The sequence below is a fragment of the Nothobranchius furzeri genome, chromosome 7, assembly GCF_043380555.1.
Source record: "Nothobranchius furzeri strain GRZ-AD chromosome 7, NfurGRZ-RIMD1, whole genome shotgun sequence".
In the NCBI taxonomy this organism is placed as follows: domain Eukaryota; kingdom Metazoa; phylum Chordata; class Actinopteri; order Cyprinodontiformes; family Nothobranchiidae; genus Nothobranchius; species Nothobranchius furzeri.
In genome coordinates, this window is record NC_091747.1 from 23,953,460 (window position 1) to 23,973,760 (window position 20,301).

At 41.0% G+C, this 20,301-nt stretch overlaps 1 protein-coding gene across 6 annotated transcripts in view; it reads right to left on the minus strand.

Moving 5' to 3' along the window:
• Positions 1-20,301, minus strand: part of stat4 (signal transducer and activator of transcription 4) — a 34,117-nt gene that overhangs the window by 12,125 nt on the left and 1,691 nt on the right. Inside the window, exons 3-23 of one of the 6 annotated variants that reach the window (XM_070553303.1) lie at positions 15,607-15,705; positions 15,120-15,212; positions 14,968-15,046; positions 14,762-14,844; positions 14,516-14,667; positions 14,115-14,273; positions 13,938-14,030; positions 13,805-13,864; positions 13,705-13,725; positions 13,166-13,259; positions 13,002-13,046; positions 12,833-12,916; positions 12,661-12,759; positions 12,450-12,585; positions 11,967-12,019; positions 11,752-11,846; positions 9,777-9,913; positions 9,495-9,686; positions 8,693-8,738; positions 8,221-8,326; positions 1,262-1,389 (exon numbers count right to left, since the gene is read on the minus strand). In XM_070553303.1, the coding sequence (XP_070409404.1) occupies positions 1,262-1,389; positions 8,221-8,326; positions 8,693-8,738; positions 9,495-9,686; positions 9,777-9,913; positions 11,752-11,846; positions 11,967-12,019; positions 12,450-12,585; positions 12,661-12,759; positions 12,833-12,916; positions 13,002-13,046; positions 13,166-13,259; positions 13,705-13,725; positions 13,805-13,864; positions 13,938-14,030; positions 14,115-14,273; positions 14,516-14,667; positions 14,762-14,844; positions 14,968-15,046; positions 15,120-15,212; positions 15,607-15,705 (2,054 nt within the window). Of the gene's footprint in view, positions 1-1,261; positions 1,390-7,649; positions 7,872-8,220; positions 8,327-8,692; positions 8,739-9,494; positions 9,687-9,776; positions 9,914-11,751; positions 11,847-11,966; positions 12,020-12,449; positions 12,586-12,660; positions 12,760-12,832; positions 12,917-13,001; positions 13,047-13,165; positions 13,260-13,704; positions 13,726-13,804; positions 13,865-13,937; positions 14,031-14,114; positions 14,274-14,515; positions 14,668-14,761; positions 14,848-14,967; positions 15,047-15,119; positions 15,213-15,606; positions 15,706-20,301 lie in introns of those variants that run through there. The other 5 variants (XM_070553302.1, XM_070553301.1, XM_054734327.2 and 2 more) reach the window with 5 other exon arrangements.

Genomic DNA, 20,301 nt, shown 5'->3' on the forward strand with positions numbered 1-20,301 from the left:
TGCATCTCGAAGAAGGTGTGTGTTTCTGAGATTCTTGGTAATTTCCCTTAACAAGGCACGCTCTGATTTGTTAAGAAATTAATATGAGAATATAAAAACAGAATCACTCTGGTGATTCAGCAGCCTGAGTCAGTGTTCCAGTTCTACAGAGTTCTAGAGGAAGCTACGGAAACGGCCGTCCGTAGTGACGTCTCTTTAACCAGAGCAGCCTTTGACACGCCGTCGAGGTTGCTGCAAAGCTGACACAGCAAACGGTTCCTGCAGGACAAAGCTGATTTTGCTCCGACTGCTTAAGAGTCTAGACGCAAACGGTTCCATCCAACCTATGTGCCTGGCGACATCTCTGGACTGGAGAAGTCGGCGCTGTGGTCAATCTACTGGACCTGGGTGCCCAAAGGTCATCCGACCTCGACGACCTCCAGGTCTGTGAAGAGGGTCTCCAAGAAGGGTGAGGTAGCACACAGTGTGATGGCCTCTGGCCTTAAGAATCAACTTCATAGCTTAACGCAAACCAAATTCTTTTACACTCAGAACTCCGCTCTCCTAGATACGGAGGTTCTGATAACCTCATATTCACACCTAGGCACCATACACCACATCTCCTTCATCTATATTCATCCATCACAGTAAATATTAGTTAACTTGTCATGTTTTAATTGTTTGGAAAATAAATTCTTACTTTTATAAACCCGACTCTTTCCTTGAATAAAAACGAAGTGTTTACAATCCCTGAATAAACAAAGAATCCTAGAATTTTCTGATTAAACATCCAAAGACCACGCAGGTTGATATTCTGTATTTATATAGAGTATCACAGCTTATTGGTCATAAGTAAAGGTAATAGATTAAGCTCTTAAAGCACTACATTTACCAACTCCTACATAATTAATGTACAACTGAAGGGAATTATTATTTTTATAAATAATACATTATTATTATCATTATTCCTTTTTAACTTATGGTGAAAGGTGAACAATTGACACGTAAAACTTTAGTTTTAGTTAAAGGACACCAGGTAATTTTTTTAAAGTTTTTTGATTAAGAATTTTTTTTAAAAGATCTCAGCATTTGACCCATGCTTTATATTCTATATTTCAGGAAATGTTCAGGTATATCAGCGTCTGCATGCCTGCAGAGGGAAGGTCATGCTGCTGTAAAACAGTTTCATGAGGCAAAAACTACATGACTGAAAATGTCTTTTAATCACTCAGAGGTTATAAACAGGAAATAACCAGATATTTCACCTTCAGCCCATTCTTACCAGTCCTGGCTCTCAATCCAGCTGCAAGCAAAGTGTCGGATCTCTCTGGGGAACCTTCCCTCATACAGCTGCTGGACCCGGCTCTGGAGCGCAGAGTCCAGCTTCAGCAGGTCCTGCCACTGCGCCATCTGCTAAGATGCAGCAACAAAACCGCCCACTCACACCTGTGATGTCACAATTCAACCTGTTTCTGGCTCGTGGGAGGAAATGGAAGTTCCTTTAGCCTCATAATAACAACAACAACAACAACAAGATATTATTATAATAATTATTAGGCTAAAGGTATTAATTCCTCAATATCTAAGTGTGAGGGGACAGACAGATCCGGTCTGGTCCCATCTCAGCAAAGAGTCAGGTGGCTCACATTGGACGGATAACAGGGCGGGGCGAGCCATCCAATAAAAGGCAGCTGCCTGCTCCTCCAGCAGGACAGCTCTTGTGTGGCACCTAAAGGTGCTAGTGTGCGTTGAGACTCCAACTGCAAGCTGCGATTGTAAGTATTCTCCCTCCTGTTGTTGCCTGTGCGGCATCAGTTAATGTTCATTGCTCCATCTTAATTTGTTTTGTATCGTGTGATCAGAGTGGAGCTGCATATGCTGTTAGTGTCAAACTGCACCCAGGAACTCATAGTCAGCTCTCTGCCCGTGTGGGTGTGTCAGCTGTATTAAGGTTGACCTGATTCAGCGGCGCTATGACCGTGTCTTTGCCTCGGACTGGGGAGGGTTGTGCTGATCCAGGGGGACCATGCCAGTTTGTTTGTCTGCAGTGTGGCTGCCCGTGCTGCTTGGCCCGAGAGCCGCTCTTTCATCCGGCTTTGCCCGCAGCGGTACCACATAGATCAGTGGAGCGTCTGACGTCGGCGGCGGTGCACCGGCCATCCTGCTGCTCCATCTCGCCGTCCCGCCGCAACCAATCCCATCTCCACAGCTGGTTGTGTGCCCAGAGGGCTGCCCTATATGGCAAGCCGGTCGGATTGTTTTAATTAGATGTTGGGCGTCGGATGCCTGGTTGCCAGGGCAACCACCAGAACGCCCACAGGGTGAAAAGGAATTATCCTGATTTTGTTTGCTAGGTTTTTTGTATGTTATTATTCTTTGGTGTGTTTTGTGTTTACTTTTTATGCATGTTTAACTTTATTTAGTATTTGTTTGCCCTAGACCAATGTGGGTAATTCTTGTGGATTGACTGGTGATAACTGGACTCCGAGCACTTAACTTCATCTGTATGTTTTTAGCTTAGATATTTAAATAAAGATTTGTTTGACTGAAAAGACAATTTGTTCCCATAGTGATCATTGAACTTACGGGCCTTCTACCCTTCTCTAGGGGGGTTAACCCAGGTTGTCGTTGTTGCAACTTTTTATCCTTAAAGGGACTTTTTGGACTTTTGAGTTTTTATTCTCGCGATTGCCCCCTCAGGCCAAAAGCGTAACAGCAGCTTCAATAGTAGGCTCGTGCACGAGGCGCGCATGCTGTACGTGCACACTCCTGCCTCTGTCAGTGAGCCCCAGGGCAGCTGTGGCTACATTGTAGCTCATCACCATCAGTGTGTGAATGTGTGTGTGAATGGATGAATGATACACTGTAGTGTAAAGCGCGTTGAAGTCCGTACTCTGAGAGGCGCTATACAAGTGCGGATCATTTATCATCTAACGAAAATAACAGCTGAGACAGTCCTGTGTGTGTGTGTGTGTGTGTGTGTGTGTGTGTGTGTGTGTGTGTGTGTGTGTGTGTGTGTGTGTGTGTGTGTGTGTGTGCGTGTGTGTGTGTGTGTGTGTGTGTGTGTGTGTGTGTGTGTGGCCTGGAGGACAGAAGAACACAGCAAATTAATAAAAATAATGTGCCTTTGTCTCTGCAGCTGCACTTTCTCGTCGGCCGGCAGCAATGACATTCAATGTATCTGTAACATTTATATCCTTGATGACAGCTGAACCAACGTCAATCCAAAGAACAGTTTGGTGCGAAAATGGCTGTTTTGTTGCTAATTTGCAGGAAATATCTAGAAAGTTCTACATTAAGTAGCTAAGGGTCCTCAGAAATGTAGCTAGGTTTGTCACTAGGCGTTAGGAACAGCGTCAAAGTGGCACTGCCTCTCTCTCTGCTGCTAACGCTATGCCTGAGCGTGAACGCGCTTTATCTGTGGTTTTACCAATCCCCCACAATGCGGCTCCAAAATTGAGGCCAACCCGGAAGTACCATAAATTGCAGTTCCACCCTCATCCACTAGGGGCTGGTGTCAGAAGCGAGCAAATCCTCATTGACTCCCATGTTAAAAATACCAATTTCACAGCAGAAATAAACATGTTTACAGCCTGGTACCAGAACATGTTTTTGGTTTAAATGATCTAGTTTACACTCATGACAACTCTGAGGGGGGTGAATTTTTTTCTCACTCTTCTGTTTAAGTGAATTAAAAGCCTAAAATTCTGTATAATTAATGAGCATCAGACCCACGTGACCACAGAGCTAGCTCCTGGGAAGGCCTCAGTAGAGCCTCGGTCTGGCCTGGAAACTGTTCCAGGATTTTGACTCTCTGTGTTTGTGTATTCTGTTTTGGATATTTTTTGTGCAATTGTTGGACAAAATGACTTGCTGTGGCATTAATTGCACCAATGGACCGTCCAAGGAGTCTCCACTTCATTTTTTTCGGTAAGTAAAATTATATTTATGTATTTTAGGTCACTGCCGAGCTGAGCTTAGATTTTAACATGTACTGTTTAACCATGAAATTTAAATGTAATAGGGTAAAACCCAGTGCATTTAACATAATGCTGCACTTTAGAAAATGGGTTGAAATAAAACATGTTGGTGGAGCTGGGTTCCCACTATCGGCTTGTGGAGCTCTCGGGAGACCGATGTTTTCCACCCGTTCTCCCCTCCCCGCAGCTCGGCGCATCTCTGTCTGATCGCGGCTTCTGTCTGCTGCATGGGCTGCCGGCTTGTGGAGCTCTGGGATGGAAACCTTACCACCTGGTTCTCCCCAGCGGCAGCTCTGCGCATCTCAGATCGCAGCGGTGCTTGTCTGCTGTGCGGCTGCCGGCTTGTGGAGGTCTCGGAGACCTCTGTGTTCCACCCGGTTTTACCCAGAGGTCAGCCCGGCCTATCTCTGACTCAGAAGCTCTGGTGTTGTGCACAGTTAACTCCGGTTGTAGCTAGGTTGCTACCTCCGTTAGCTTAGCTCCCACCTCCGCGTTAGCTTTGGGTTAGCTTCAGGTTAGCTTGTAGCTAGTTCGACCGGGTGTCGTCAGTTGATCCCAGCCTTACAGCCCCACCCTCAGCTCCACCTCTCATCCCTTTTGTGGTATTGTCTGAGCTTGACGGAACCTGTGATACGGTCAAAATGGCGGTGGTGGCCACCTCCCATTTAGCCTCAAAAAGGTGTTATTGGAGGCTTTGGAAACCCACTGTCCAATATTTATATGTCAATGGATTTTACAGAAAAACAGGCAATCACAGTAAAAATGCCAGGGCTCATTCTACGGGACCAGGGCATTGCATGAGAATGTATGAAGAAGAAATTTATTATTTCTATACATGTTTTGACTGTCAAACTAGTCCCTTTAATTTATCTATGTTACGACTAACACTTGCCACATAAGGAATCGCACGCATGCACAAATCCGTCTCGGTGTCGAACCCACAACCTCCATGACAACCGTTCTACCAACCAGCCCCCAAACAAACATTCTGTCAACAGTTGGCTAGTTCGGCACAATCCTCAAGATTATTCCCCAAAACCTGCCAAAACCGCGGAAACGTTTCTAGAAGTTTTGCACACACAAAACAAATAACAAAAACTTATGAAGAGCATAATGATCTGTTTGCCTTTCATCTAATGGTAGGAATGTTATAAAGTCTTACCTCGTGGCTGATTTTGTTAAAATGCAAAAAGAACAATCCGAGCAGGAACCTGAAAAACCTGTGAGATGAACAGGAGCGAGGAAAGGCGGAGCGGGTTTTTATTCCTTGGGCACTCCCTTCTAAACCTTGTGATTCACGAGAAATCGTTTTTGAAACTGTCAAGTTAAGGATTTACCACGCGCCTCACTTCCGTCTTTAAAATAAAGGTGAAAATACACTCAAAAGGTTTAGTCACTTAAAACAAACTAAAAGCGTCACGATTCCTGCAAAATGTGTCTCAAATTAGGCGGTAGTATTCAGAATGAACGTGTTTAAAATGTAAAATAGCATAAAAATGAAGGACATTCCGTTTCCTTTTTTCTGCAGTACTAACGTGGAGGCTGTGATTGTTTCCTGAGTAGGTCTGAACTTACATTAGCCTACCTGCTGCATGGATCATTTATGCACATGTATTTACTAGAAGAGATTTCTCTGTTCCTAAATGTTGTTTGACTGGAGTACGGAATATCTGCCTGCTTAAAGATCTCCACCATAGTCCCTGTCCCCAAGAAGCCATGGATCACTGGACTCGATGACTACAGACCTGTGGCTCTGACATCTGTGGTCATGAAGTCATTTGAGCACCTGGTTCTCCCCCACCTCAAGAACCTCACAGCCCCCCTCCTGGACCCCCTCTAGTTTGCCTACAGAGCCAACAGGTCTGTAGATGATGTCATCAACATGGCTCTACACTTCATCCTGCAGCATCTGGATTCCCCGGATACCTACGCCAGGATCCTGTTCGTGGACTTCAGCCTGACCCCATCTGCAGGCGGATCACTGACTTCCTGACGGACAGGAAGTAGCAAGTTATGCTGGGGAAAAATGTCTCTGGCCTGCGGTTAATCAGCACCCGTTCCCCTCAGGGCTGTGTTCTCTCCCCTCTTCTCGCTGTACACCAATGGCTGCACCTCCAACCACGAGTCTGCCAAGCAAATCAAGTTTGCAGATGACACCAACGTCATCTGACTCATCTCTGACGGGGATGAGTCTGCCTACAGAAGGGAGGTGGAACGGCTGGTGTCCTGGTGCAGCCACAACAACCTGGTGCTAAACACCCAGAAGACAGCAGAGGTTGTTGTGGACTTCAGGAAGCACACAGCCCCACTCCCCCCATAACCCTGTCTGACACTCCCATCACGATGGTGGACTCGTGTCACTTCCTGGGTACCACTATCACCCAAGACCTCAAGTGGAAGCCCACCATCACCTCCATCATAAAAAAAAGGCCCAGAAGAGGATGAACTTCCTGAGGCAATTGAAGAAATTCAACCTATCGGTCGATGAGGCAATTCTGCACCACAGTCATCAAGTCCATCCTCACCTTCTCCATCACCGTGTGATACGCCGGAGCCACCACCTGGGACATAAGAAAACTGCAGCGTGTTGTACGCTCTGCTGAGGTCATTGGCTGCTAGCTCCCCTTCATACAGGACCTGTACACCTCCAGGACATTGAGGCATGCAGGTCAGATCACAGCAGACCCGTGTCACCTTGGACACAGTCTCTTCGACTCGCTCCTACCTGGCAGGAGGTTCAGATCTATTCGGACCAGAACCTGTCGTCACAAAAACAGTTCTGCGGTCGGACTCATGAATGACAATCGTAGACCTGCCCACTCCAGCTGCATTGTTCCAGTCACATGACCCTGTGTTGTATTTGCACCTGAACTGACCCGTTCTGACCTGTTCCTACACTGACTTGTATAAAGTAGCTACTTCTCTAATTATTGAGTCCCTATATTATCATTTATGTTTATATCTTAATTCTAATTTTGCACCGAGAACCACAGCAATTTTCTAATGTTGTGATTCTCGCACATATAACAATAAAACCTTCTGATTCTGAATCGCATTGTTTTACTGTTATTTTTCTTCATGTAATAAACAAGAATCTAATTATTCATAACTTGTTAAAAGGATGTTGCCAAAGCAAGTAGACAAGCAAGTAGACAGAGTCACCCACCCAAAGGCACCCACGATTTACAGAGAATCACATGATTCTCCGGAAACCCCCTCGAATATTAAAGACTTACTTCCTCTCTGGATGCCATCAAAATAAAAGCTCCAAAGTGTACACTGTAGTAGTCTTTTAACACCGATAGGTGGCAGACAAGCTACACGACGTGGTTGGATAAAAACATAAATCAGTTAGGAGAGACAGTCTGAAGTCAAAATCTCACTTTTTAATTAAAGCAAAAACATTTACATTCATTAGAGCACTTTATTGTTTAACCCTTAAACTTCCACACCAAGAAATAAGCAAATAAAATTTCACATTTTTGAATTTTCCTATTCAGTCACTGAGGGCTATAATATAATAATATAATAATAATAATACTAATAATCATCATCATTATTATTATTATAAAAATAGTTATGTTTGTATTACATTTACATTCACCTTTACCTTTTTATTTTGTAGGTGTATTTCAGTAAATTGAGTGCATGTTTTAATTATAGAGAACAAAATATGCTCTACCATAAAATGTACACACATCACAGAAAATAAACACATCAGAAGTCATAAGAACATTGGTAAAAAGTACACACAACAGAGTAAATATGTAATCAATAAAAAATTAAAAGTCTTTAAACAAAGCGGAGTGTCTCATGACAGTTTAGCTGCTGATGCTGAGGAGGGACAGATATGAGGAAAAACTACTGATTCAAACTCTTTATCTGGATTCATTCAGAATATGGAGAGCTCATCTGTAAAGCAAAAATAAATAAATAAATACATATATATATATATATATATATATATATATATATATATATATATATATATATATATATATATATGTCACCATTAGGGAGACAGGGATATCAGGAAATCAGATTTAGCTGCATTTGAACAAATTTGTGAACCCCGCCCCCGATTGCTCAGGTAGACTTCACAGAAGAAACACAAGTGATGTTACCTGTATTTGAGTAAGATTTAATCAGAGTAACTGCCATTTTACCCGAGTACATGCCTAGTGCTTTTTACTCCTCTGTCAGAGCTAGCTTCGATTCGTCTGTAGGATTTCCTTTCAGAATCACAAAAAGACAGACTTACCGTGTCGATGTCGATGCACAGGTGCTCGCTGAGCATGTCGAACTCTCCAGGAGTCATCGGGGGCTCCGGAGACTGACAGGAACGAGGTGTGCTGCTTGAGTTAGAGCTAGAATCACATGAGAAAAATCTAATTAACTAAACAACTGCCTCTGATAATGATTATATATTTATTTATTTATAAACAACTTTTTTCTTTCATCCTTTGAGTGTCATCAAGTAAAACATTTCATAGCTGGTCTGTGCACTTCTTTGGTACGTTCTTGCTGTGTACTTCTAATTCCATTGTTGGTTCTTTTTTTCCTGTGTTTTAAAAAAGAACCAAAAATGGAATTGTCTGTGCACTCTTCTGCTCTTTCTACTTTAGTTAGATTAGATTTAGCAGATTTTGCACACCTGAACTTCACCTTGCAGAGGTCATTCAACATGTACATAACACATTTTATTATGGCGTCATGGTAAAGCATGAACTCACCGCATTTCTGAGATGGGGATGAGGGTAGATGGGATGTATGGATGGACTAGAAAATGAATGGAGACGCAAGACATGTTAACGTGATCCCCTATCGTCATAAAAACTTTCAATTTCTGACATGAAATTCTACAACTTTTTAAGTCATTTTACTTGCCGTAGAATGAGACAACTACCAGTTTAAATCCATTCATTACCAATGCCTGGGTGTCTATTGGTTGTTATGTGAATGATTTTAAAGATGAGTTTTACAAAGAAATATTTTAACAGCTGAAAATGAACTGTTTAAAATATCTAATTTTAGCTCAATGCTAAAACAACTTCCTGTTTTGTTGCTTGTTGACAAGCAAACTGAGCCTGACCACTAAGTTTTCTGTTCCTGCTTTAACACGGAACCACTGAATACACAAGCAAGCCTCTTTTGTGCTTTTCCAAACCACACAGGAGAGACATAGCTTCGATCCCCAGGTCTGAAGGTGGAGGGGTGACACACGGGCACATGTTTGCACAACATACAGTTTGAACAAACACTTGTCCATGTCCTAAACCATGTCCTCTCAACCAAATAAAACGCTGTTCAGTGATGCAACCCATAGTTTTAACATCTATGAAATAAATAAAAAAAACTGTCAAGGAACACAAACCTTAAAGCCTTGAAAGGCTGACATGGGTAATGTTGGACTGAGTTTATGGATTACACTCATCAAACGTCCGTGCATCAACGTGTAGAAACACCAACGTCAAACAACTCATGAAAACAAAAGAAAATCCAATCCTGGATAAAAGCAAATCGTCATGTCCTTGCCTTTGCTTGGCTGGCTGTTGTAGAGCCGTCCGAAAGCCTCGTCTTTGGGAATGTCCGGATAGAGGAACTTGAGCGGGTTTTCAGGGACGACCCCATCTGAGATGACTTTATAGTCTCGTATGATGTCTGCAAATGGAAGAGCGCTCAGCCGGTTTTTAGTGTATGGCTCCACAGAGTTGAATTTGACTTCACCTGTAGAGAGATCTTTGTTAATGTAAGCAGGCCTAAAACGCTCCTGTCTCCTCTGACCTGCCCAAGATATGGTCTGTGGTCAGACCTCACCGTTCTCACTGTGCTCCACCCATGTGAACGTGATTCCACCAAGATGGCTCTCGCTGAAGCGTAGCAGGAAGGTACCGGGCTCTCGGTCTTTCAGCAGAACACGCTCCATCTCCTTACTCACAAAGCCCATGATGTAGCTGCACGGATGTTGGCAGGAAAACATGTATTTATCCTGATGACTGACACTTGTACAGTATCCTCTTTACAGGCCTGGACAATAAAACAAAACTGGCTCATCTAAATTATTGAGAAATTTAATTTCACAATTCTCAGTTCAATACATCTGTGTTAAAGAATGCTTTTTTTTTCCTGTTTTTATTATTAATCTATACTGTTGCCATTCTTTCAGATCTTTCCAAAGCGTTGGATCTAGTTGATCACTATCTTTTACTGTATAAATTGCAAGCTATTGTCTTTCAAGATCATCTCTACTCTGGTTCAACTCCTATCTTCATCACCGTCGTCAGTGTGTGTCGTACAGGGGGAGTCTTTCAGCATTTACTGGAACAGCTAAGGGTATCCCTCAAGGTTCTTTATTGGGACCCTTATTATTTCCTATTTTTGTTAATGACATGCCTTTATGCTGCACAGAATGTAATATACATCTGTATGCTGACGATACATTATCTACTGTACCAAACCAACCATTTCTGGGATAAATGTATCGCTACAACACGATTTTGACGCTGTTCAGCAGTGGCTACAAGCCAATAAACTTCTACTTAATAAAACAAAATCTTATTCCTCACTGTTTCATAGGAAGGCTACAGATTCAGGTGAAAAACCCCTTAATTTTCATTTTCATGACTCTTCACATATTGAATCGGCCGAGACCTTTAAATACCGAGGTGTTTGGCTGGATCATGATCTAACCTTTAAAACTCATGTTCATGCAACTACACATAAACTCAATTCTCGGCTAAAAATACTTTATCGTTCTGTTAACTGTTTTAACTTTCTGATCAGGAAAAGAATAGTCACACAGCTGCCTCTGCCTACTTTGGGCTATGCTGACATTATTTATCAAAATACCACTGCTTCTTGTCTGCACTCTTTAGATATAGCATATAACAGTCTTTGCCACTTTGTGCTTGGTTGTCCCGTTAGGGCACATCGCTGTGCGATGTATGGACAGTCATCCTGGCTTACACTTTTGGCCAGAAGACAGTTTCACTGGATTCAGTTTATTTTTAAAAGCTTTTATTTTAACTACCCTGATTATGTTAAGCTACATTTGGTACGGTACAACTCATTTCACGGTCGGAGACATAATGATCAGATCTTTTTTGTTGTTCCTAGAGTAAAAAGAGAGGTAGGGAAATATGCTTTTATTTTGATGTCCCCGTATGATTGGAATAGTCTTCCCTTATCTCTTCAGTCCATATCTTCATTTAGAATGTTTGGCTGAGTCTTGAGTGAATATTTTCAGAACATTTGTCTATGTTACAGGTTAAGTTTACTTGACTTTTGCTCTCATTGGTCATGCATATATTTTATTTTTGTTTTTCAGTCATGTTTGTTCATTAGTTCAGACCTGTGGTTGTCTGTAGTGGGGTTTATGCTTGGGGGGTGGGTTGGAGCATTGTGAGCCATTGTGTGTGTGTGTGTGCGTGTGTGTGTGTGCGTGTGTGTGCGTGTGTGTGTGTGTGCGCGTGTGTGTGTGTGTGTGTGTGTGTGTGTGTGTGTGTGTGTGTGTGTGTGTGTGTGTGTGTGTGTGTGTGTGTGTGTGTGTGTTGTAATAACTGTCTACATATGTTGGGGTTGTAATGCTGCTTGTGTCTGGGATCTCTGATCTGCTTGTTTTGTTCATTTTTGATCTGAAATAACGGAGGACCCCCTTGAAAACAAGATGTTTCATCTCAAGGGGTTAATCCTCCTTATAAAAATATGTCAATAAATGAAATAAAAATAAATGATTAATTAATCATTTACAGATAAGGTCTGAGTTAGATCGGGGAGGCAGAGTTAGACCTACTTCTCGTTCCAGACTGGCAGCAGGTGCTTCTTGATGAGTTCCAGGATCGAGTCCAGCCACATCCAGAAACTGAATGGCTTTCCTGGAATATTCTCCTTCGCAAGTAAAGGATAAATAAGAACAGACTACGTTTAATTATGACGTATGTTTAAATATGAATTCTTCTGCAGAAAATAAATAGTATGGGTGTCAGAATTAGATCGGAGGCCACTGACCTTTGCAAACTTGGACCAAGAGACTTGGCAGTCACTGCAGGAGGCAAGCTGACCTACAGAAACATAAATACCAGCAAGCACAACGCCACTTCAACTCATCAAAAGAAAATGCTCTGAACAAGGTGGTTCCTTCAGGTAGATGATGGCATTCCTAAATGTATAATGAGTGTTCCTGAGATGTTTTGTTTTATCTGAATTTCGGATTAAAATGCTTTTATTTTTAGTTCTTGAAGAAGACGAATCTGGACATATGATCTCTGATAAATACACTGAACTGAAACTGAACCAACCCTGCAAACAATCAACGTTACACAGATGTGCAGATCTCGTTTATATTGAGTCTGTCTGTCCAGACCGCGTCTGCAGGACGTCCAAACTAGGTCTTTGCACAATGGGAAATCCCCCCAAGTGTCCTGCGTAAGGTTGAAATGGACAAACGGTTTTACACCTTTAATTTTAAAAATATACAAATGATAAACAAACCCAGAAGCTTTTCTCCCAGCATGGAGAGCTGGTCTTTGTTGAGGCCTTGACCAGCGAAGGTGGAGAACTGCCAACTGAGGACCTCTGAGAGCTGAGTCCAGCTGGCCCGAGGCGGGTTCCCAAAGAACGCCAAGTTCTGAAGAAAGTGGAAAAGAGAGGGGATGTGATGATCAAACCAGTGTAGAGAGGTGCTTTAGTGATCAAAGCTCACCCTGGGTTCATCAGTCAGGAGGTTGTACCACATGACGGAGGCCCAGCCACCAGGAAGCTGGCTCACGTTGGAAATCACCACAAGTGGAAGGGAACACGTCTGGCAGAAATGAGATCAGCAACACGGTGAGTGATAAAAACACACAATAAAGCAAAGCTTGACTGCTGCTGACCTCCAAATCAACGGTGAGGCCCTGCACCGTGAAGCAAGCCTCGAAACTCAAGGAGTGGAGTTCTTCTGTCACAGACAACAAGCCCTGATAACAAAAATAAACAAAACAGCTGCGATGAGACCAAAAACATCCGGACATCAGTGAGCATAACGAATGTTAATGATCATACCTCGTTCCCCTTTGTGCCATTTATATATTTCTTCTCTTTCAGCTGCTATAAAACACAAATACTGAGTCAGCTGCTTTAATTCACTAAAATACAAGCTGGTTGACTTTATAAAAGATAAAATCAAAGTTCTGCAGAGTGCATCTGGTTTAGTGGATGTTATTTACCAGATGTCTGAACTCTACTGAGAGGCACCCGTTTGAATAATCCTCGATGTCCATCACTTTAGTGTTGTTGGTCAGGATGAAAAACTGTCGACTTCTGAGGACGAATGTAGGGTGAGACAGCTGACTTACAGACACACACACACACCCACACACACACACACACCTGTGAGGGTGTGTGGTGTTTTTTTAGTTCATATTTGTAAAATAAAACAGGATTTGGGTCTTTCTGCTTCAACAGCATGAGCAGAAGGAAGAGTTTTCTCAAATGTGTTTCCTTTGGACTTGTTTTTACTGCAAAATAATAATAATAGATTTTTATAAAAATATTCTATAAAATAAAAAAAAAATCTGAAGGTTTAGACAGAATAAAACATACGGGTGATTTTTCATTTGTCTATAATAAAAATGGTTAAAAAGAAGATTACCAGATGGCTGTGACAAATGTCTTAACTCCCAAATTTATTCTGGTATTATTCACAGCCTGTTTGTGTTTCTTTTCCCTGCATAATGACTAAACGATGATGTTGTTTTGTACTCACACTCTGCCAGGCGGGAGGTCCCTATCAGCACAAAAACACACATGTATGGTTGGGTTATATGGCATAATAGTTTCCATTTGTGAGCGATTCAAGTCCTCACTTGTCAAACGTTGTTTTGACTTTCAGCTGATAATCCACCTCAGGAAGCTTGACCAAAAGTCTGCAGGAAATCAGACAGATTTAAATCAGGTTCTCATCAAGAACCACAAACCAGCGGAAGAGAAGACAGATACCTGACTTTGGTGGTGAACTGTACTCCAGTCTTGATGATGAGAGGTTTCTGTGGATGTGTGGGCATGCAGGGCTGCTTCTCCACCACAAAGGAACTAAAAACAAACAACAACAAAAAGTTCTGAATGGAGACCACCTCCCCATGACCCTGATCAGGAACAGAATGGATGGACTATCACCTCTTGATGAGATGGTAGATGAGGTATTTAACTCTCTCCTCCAGGTGTGGCTTCTGCAGTGGGATCGGGTCACTCTCGTAGGTGACTTTAACAACCAGCTCCCCCAGTTTGTCCAGCTGTCGTTTCATCTGGAACAGGCTCTGGGCTGTCACCGTAAACCTTCAGCAGGAGAACATGTGTGAGGGTGGTGGTGCACCGCTGGGATCAAATGCAACTGAGTCTTTTTTATTCCAAAAGGTGTGTTGAAGAAGAGAAATGATAGAGAGGCGTAACCAGGAGCTAAAGGTGGAGTTTCAGGTTCTCAGATGTTTCTCCTCAAACTGACAAAGTCACTAAGCTGTAGATCCCCTAGTCAGGCTGATGTTAGAACATCTGCATCGTGTTTGACTTTGACTGTTTACCAGCTTTGCAGCTGCTCCAGCCCTGTAAGCATGGGACCTCCGATGCCAGCGATCTGCTGCCTGCGTTTCCAGTCCTGCAGCTCCGGACTGAGCTGAGAGGTCACCAGGTCATCGACCTCTTTGATCACCACATCCATCTTTGACAACACCTCCTTCAAAGGCATCAGAGACAGGAAAGGTTGGATGGATTTTGACGTTTGTTGACATTAAACCCAGAAGATGTTTTATTCCTCTGTGAAAGCACACCTTCCTCTTAAAGTCAAGCCTGTTGAGCATTTCCTGTAGTCGTGTCACTTCCTGTTTCATCCTCTCAGAGGATCTGTCTGATGCTTCTGAGAAAAATCAAACAATCCACAAACATGGATGTTTATAGAGTGTGATGCTGATGCAGACATGTTTAAATGATTACAGAGCATGTCTGCCTGAAAGGCTGGAATCGTTTATTCTCTCACCTCGAGACTGGAGAGTCTTATAACAGAAGTCAAAGTCATCTTGCATGTCCTCGATGTATTTAACAGCCTGGTCCACCAGCTACAAACAAGACGTTTGTTAAAATAGAGCCAGGACACAGCTGAGTATCAGCCTGACAGGTGTTTGGGTTTACCTGCACGCTGCCTCTGATGATCCCAACTCTGTTATCCATGCTCTTCTGCCTCTTGAAGGCCACCGAATTCTGCAGTGACTGCTCCAGCGCTCCCTGTTAGACACAGCTTCTTTATTACCCGTCTGCTACTTACTTTGGGCCAGGAAGAATTTTCTTAATTCTTTCAGCTACATCTTGTGACAAAACTAACTCCATCCGTCTGTTTGATGATGATGATGATGATGATGATGATGATGATGATGATGTTGGGTTAAACAGAAAGCATCACACACCTCTGTGAGACCTCAGGGATGCAAAATGAGTCAGAGGATTGAAAATCCTCCAGAGTTCACAGAAAGTCAAGAGAAGATATTTGTTTAGTAAAACATGGAAAAATGAACATTTTCTTGGGAATAAATTCAAACAGCTGGAATTGTGGGAGCGTGGAGCTGCCTCCTTCTTCTTAGAAATGCTTCAGCAGCACATTAAGGAAGGTGAAGGGACAAACCTGCTCCTGAGTGCTGACGCTGGAGAGAATACGCCGCTCCTCCCTGAGGCAGGTGGAGATAACTCTAGCCATGGCGGTGGTGTTGCTGGTGTATTTTCGCTGGAGAACAGACAGAATCCCAAAGTTGTGTAACATTTAGGGTTTTGTGACTTTTGGCTAAATTATCACCCACAGAAAGCCTTTTGGAAGAAATGGATCCTACTTTCCAACTATGACTGGTTCCAGGTTCCTGCAGCTCTGTGACCTTTGAGAAAGAAACTAGCTTTGCATGATTTTTAAACATGTTGAAACTCACAGTGGCACAAGGCTGAGGCTCTGAGGCTCACGCTAGATGTTTGTCTCAGCCCACAAGTCAGCTATTTCATCCATTTAGAAAACTTTTATTTTCCTGACATTTTGTTTTTTTACTCATCAGAACGAGCCGCATCAAACTTTCCCTCAGCAGAATTCTGGCCGCTGCAGCACCTTGCCTTCCTGACATTTAAACCACAAACTGCGACGCCGCTCTTTAGGCTCAGACTCTCATTCAGAAAAGTTCAGAACTTTTTGCTGAGGGAGGAGGGAAAGTTTTCTCTCAATTCCAGGAGTGACTAATCATAATATCAGCATCATTACCAGGAAGTCACAGGACGAGAAGCACAAACACACACCTACACTTTCACACTTTCAGATGAACTGAAGACCAGTTTCCAGCCTCTGGTTTCTTCCCTGTTCTGTCAGATATAAACACATCTGCTTAAATCAGCTAGATTTCACTTGTGCTGCATGCTGATGCAGTAGTAGACCGGTAACGAGGAGCCACAAGCACAGTGAAGAAGCTGCACATGAGTACCTGCTCTCTCTGACACATTTACACTAACAGGAAGTGGCGGTATGAGACTCACGGCCCTGTTCTGCAAAGATAAATGTCTTTTCAAGAATCAAACACCAGCTTTAGTTCCTGACCTGAACCAAACATCCTGTAGCGCCCCTCCAACAAAATATGTAATTATCAAGCAGCGACTCAAAGGATCCGCGAGCCTCGGCAGAATAAATAAAACAAATTCACAGAGAATTTAGAGAAGCAGCTGCACATTTAAAGCTTTTATGAGATAACATTGTAGTTCCTTTTCACCTCTGATGCAATATATATAAACTACTCATCATCATCATCGTTGGGGATCTCAAAACAACAAGACTGCTGTCGTTTTACTCTGAAGAACAACATTTTTATGTAGTTTACCTGTTTATAGACAAAGGGATATAGATACAGGGACAGGAGCAGTTGAGCAGGTAGAGAGGGTTGTCCAGTAATTGGAAGGTTGCAGGTTTGATCCCGCTCCAACCAGAGAATGCAGCTGTTGTGTCCTTGGGCAAGACACTTGACCGGTCTTGCTGCCCCTCCTCTGTTAGGGCACCTCAGGGCAGCTGTGGCTACAATGTAGCTCATCACCATCAGCGTGTGAATGTCTGATTGTCGTGTGAAGCGCCTTGGGGGGTTGTAGAGCCCTAAGAAGGTGCTATACAATTACAGTTATTTTATTTTATTTTTGTAGTTTACCTGTTTGTGTCGTTTATCTATTTATGTAGTTTAGCTGTTTCTGTAATTCACCCAATTATGTAGCTTACCCATATATTTAATTTACCTGTTATGGAGTTTATCTATTTATGTAGTTTAGCTGTTTATGTAGTTTAGCTGTTTATGTAGTTTATCTACTCATGTAGTTTAGTTTGTGTAGTTTATTAGTTTATGTAATTTACCGTTTGTGTTGTTTATCTATTTGTGTAGTTTATCCACTCATGTAGTTTAGCTGTTTATGTAGCTTATCCACTCATGTAGTTTAGCTGTTTATGTAGTTTATCCACTCATGTAGTTTAGCTGTTTATGTAGTTTATCCACTCATGTAGTTTAGCTGTTTATGTAGTTTATCCACTCATGTAGTTTAGCTGTTTGTGTAGTTTATCTACTCATGTAGTTTAGTTGGTGTAGTTGATTAGTTTATGTAATTTACCAGTTTGTGTTGTTTATCTATTTGTGTAGTTTATCCACTCATGTAGTTTAGCTGTTTATAAAGTTTATCCACTCATGTAGTTTAGCTGTTTATGTAGTTTATCCACTCATGTAGTTTAGCTGTTTATGTAGTTTATCCGCTCATGTAGTTTAGTTTGTGTAGTTTATTAGTTTATGTAATTTGCCGGTTTGTGTTGTTTATCTAATTATGTAGTTTATCCACCCATGTAGTTTAGCTGTTTATGTAGTTTATCCACTCATGTAGTTTAGCTGTTTATGTAGTTTAGCTGTTTGTGTAGTTTAGCTGTTTGTGTAGTTTATCCATTCATGTAGTTTATCTATTTATGTAGTTTAGCTGTTTATGTAGTTTATCCACTCATGTAGTTTAGCTGTTTGTGTAGTTTACCTATTTATGTAGTTAATCAATTTACGTAATTTACCTGTTTATGTAATGTATCTAATTATGTAGTTTATCCACCCATGTAGTTTTGCTGTTTATGTAGTTTAGCTGTTTGTGTCGTTTATCTACTCATGTAGTTTAGTGTGTGTAGTTTATTAGTTTATGTAATTTACAAGTTTGTGTTGTTTATCTATTTGTGTAGTTTATCCACTCATGTAGTTTAGCTGTTTATGTAGTTTATCCACTCATGTAGTTTAGCTGTTTATGCAGTTTATCCACTCATGTAGTTTAGCTGTTTATGTAGTTTATCCACTCATGTAGTTTAGCTGTTTATGTAGTTTATCCACTCATGTAGTTTAGCTGTTTATGTAGTTTATCCACTCATGTAGTTTAGCTGTTTGTGTAGTTTATCTACTCATGTAGTTTAGTTTGTGTAGTTTATTAGTTTATGTAATTTACCATTTTGTGTTGTTTATCTATTTGTGTAGTTTATCCACTCATGTAGTTTAGCTGTTTATATAGTTTATCCACTCATGTAGTTTAGCTGTTTATGTAGTTTATCCACTCATGTAGTTTAGCTGTTTATGTAGTTTATCCACTCATGTAGTTTAGCTGTTTATGTAGTTTATCCGCTCATGTAGTTTAGTTTGTGTAGTTTATTAGTTTATGTAATTTGCCGGTTTGTGTTGTTTATCTAATTATGTAGTTTATCCACCCATGTAGTTTAGCTGTTTATGTAGTTTATCCACTCATGTAGTTTAGCTGTTTATGTAGTTTAGCTGTTTGTGTAGTTTAGCTGTTTGTGTAGTTTATCCATTCATGTAGTTTATCTATTTATGTAGTTTAGCTGTTTATGTAGTTTATCCAATCATGTAGTTTAGCTGTTTGTGTAGTTTACCTATTTATGTAGTTAATCCATTTACGTAATTTACCTGTTTATGTAATGTATCTAATTATGTAGTTTATCCACCCATGTAGTTTAGCTGTTTATGTAGTTTAGCTGTTTGTGTCGTTTATCTACTCATGTAGTTTAGTTTGTGTAGTTTATTAGTTTATGTAATTTTCCAGTTTGTGTTGTTTATCTATTTGTGTAGTTTATCCACTCATGTAGTTTAGCTGTTTATGTAGTTTATCCACTCATGTAGTTTAGCTGTTTATGTAGTTTAGCTGTTTATGTAGTTTATCCACTCATGTAGTTTAGCTGTTTATGTAGTTTATCTACTCATGTAGTTTAGTTTGTGTAGTTTATTAGTTTATGTAATTTACCAGTTTGTGTTGTTTATCTATTTGTGTAGTTTATCCACTCATGTAGTTTAGCTGTTTATGTAGTTTATCCACTCATGTAGTTTAGCTGTTTATGTAGTTTATCCACTCATGTAGTTTAGTTTGTGTAGTTTATCAGTTTATGTAATTTGACGGTTTGTGTTGTTTATCTAATTATGTAGTTTATCCACCCATGTAGTTTAGCTGTTTATGTAGTTTATCCACTCATGTAGTTTAGCTGTTTATGTAGTTTAGCTGTTTGTGTAGTTTCGCTGTTTGTGTAGTTTATCCATTCATGTAGTTTATCTATTTATGTAGTTTAGCTGTTTATGTAGTTTATCCACTCATGTAGTTTAGCTGTTTGTGTAGTTTATCCACCCATGTAGTTTAGCTGTTTATGTAGTTTACCATTTTGTTTAATTTATCTGTGAGCACATAGCAGCAACAGGAGGATGTAAACATGAACAAACTGAAGATGATCCATTCATCACCTTTTTGTTTTGTTCCCTTTTGTTTCTGTTTCCGTGAAAGCTTGTTTAGATCTTTTATTTCCCCCGTTCATCACTTCAGACCACAGATGGACCTTTACTTCTTTAGATGAAAGCCCTTTAGGGCCTCTTTGCTGCAGTCGTCTCTGAAGAGGAAAGTGTTTTGTTTCAGAATAATCTAAACTTGACTAAAATGAAGAACATCTAATAATTCCACCTATGTTTTACGTGTATGACATTATATAACCCTTTTAGGAGTTTGTTCTTTCTATATGTTGATGATGAGATGTTCGCAGTATCTGTTGGAAATGAACCAAAACCTCTATTAAATTTTTTATAGTAAAATATTAAGCTGTCGACTCAGTTTTAAACATTTAGAGAAAGTCATTCATCGTTCGTCTAGTTCTGCCTGAACTAGATTTGAAATTCCTGTCTCAGATGAGAAACGCTTCCTTGCTTTGAAGTTTATTTGTGTTTTAATTGGAATCACACGTTTGGATAAACATGTTCAGTGTTGCACAGATTCTCACATTTTGAGCTTGAAGGCTTTTTTT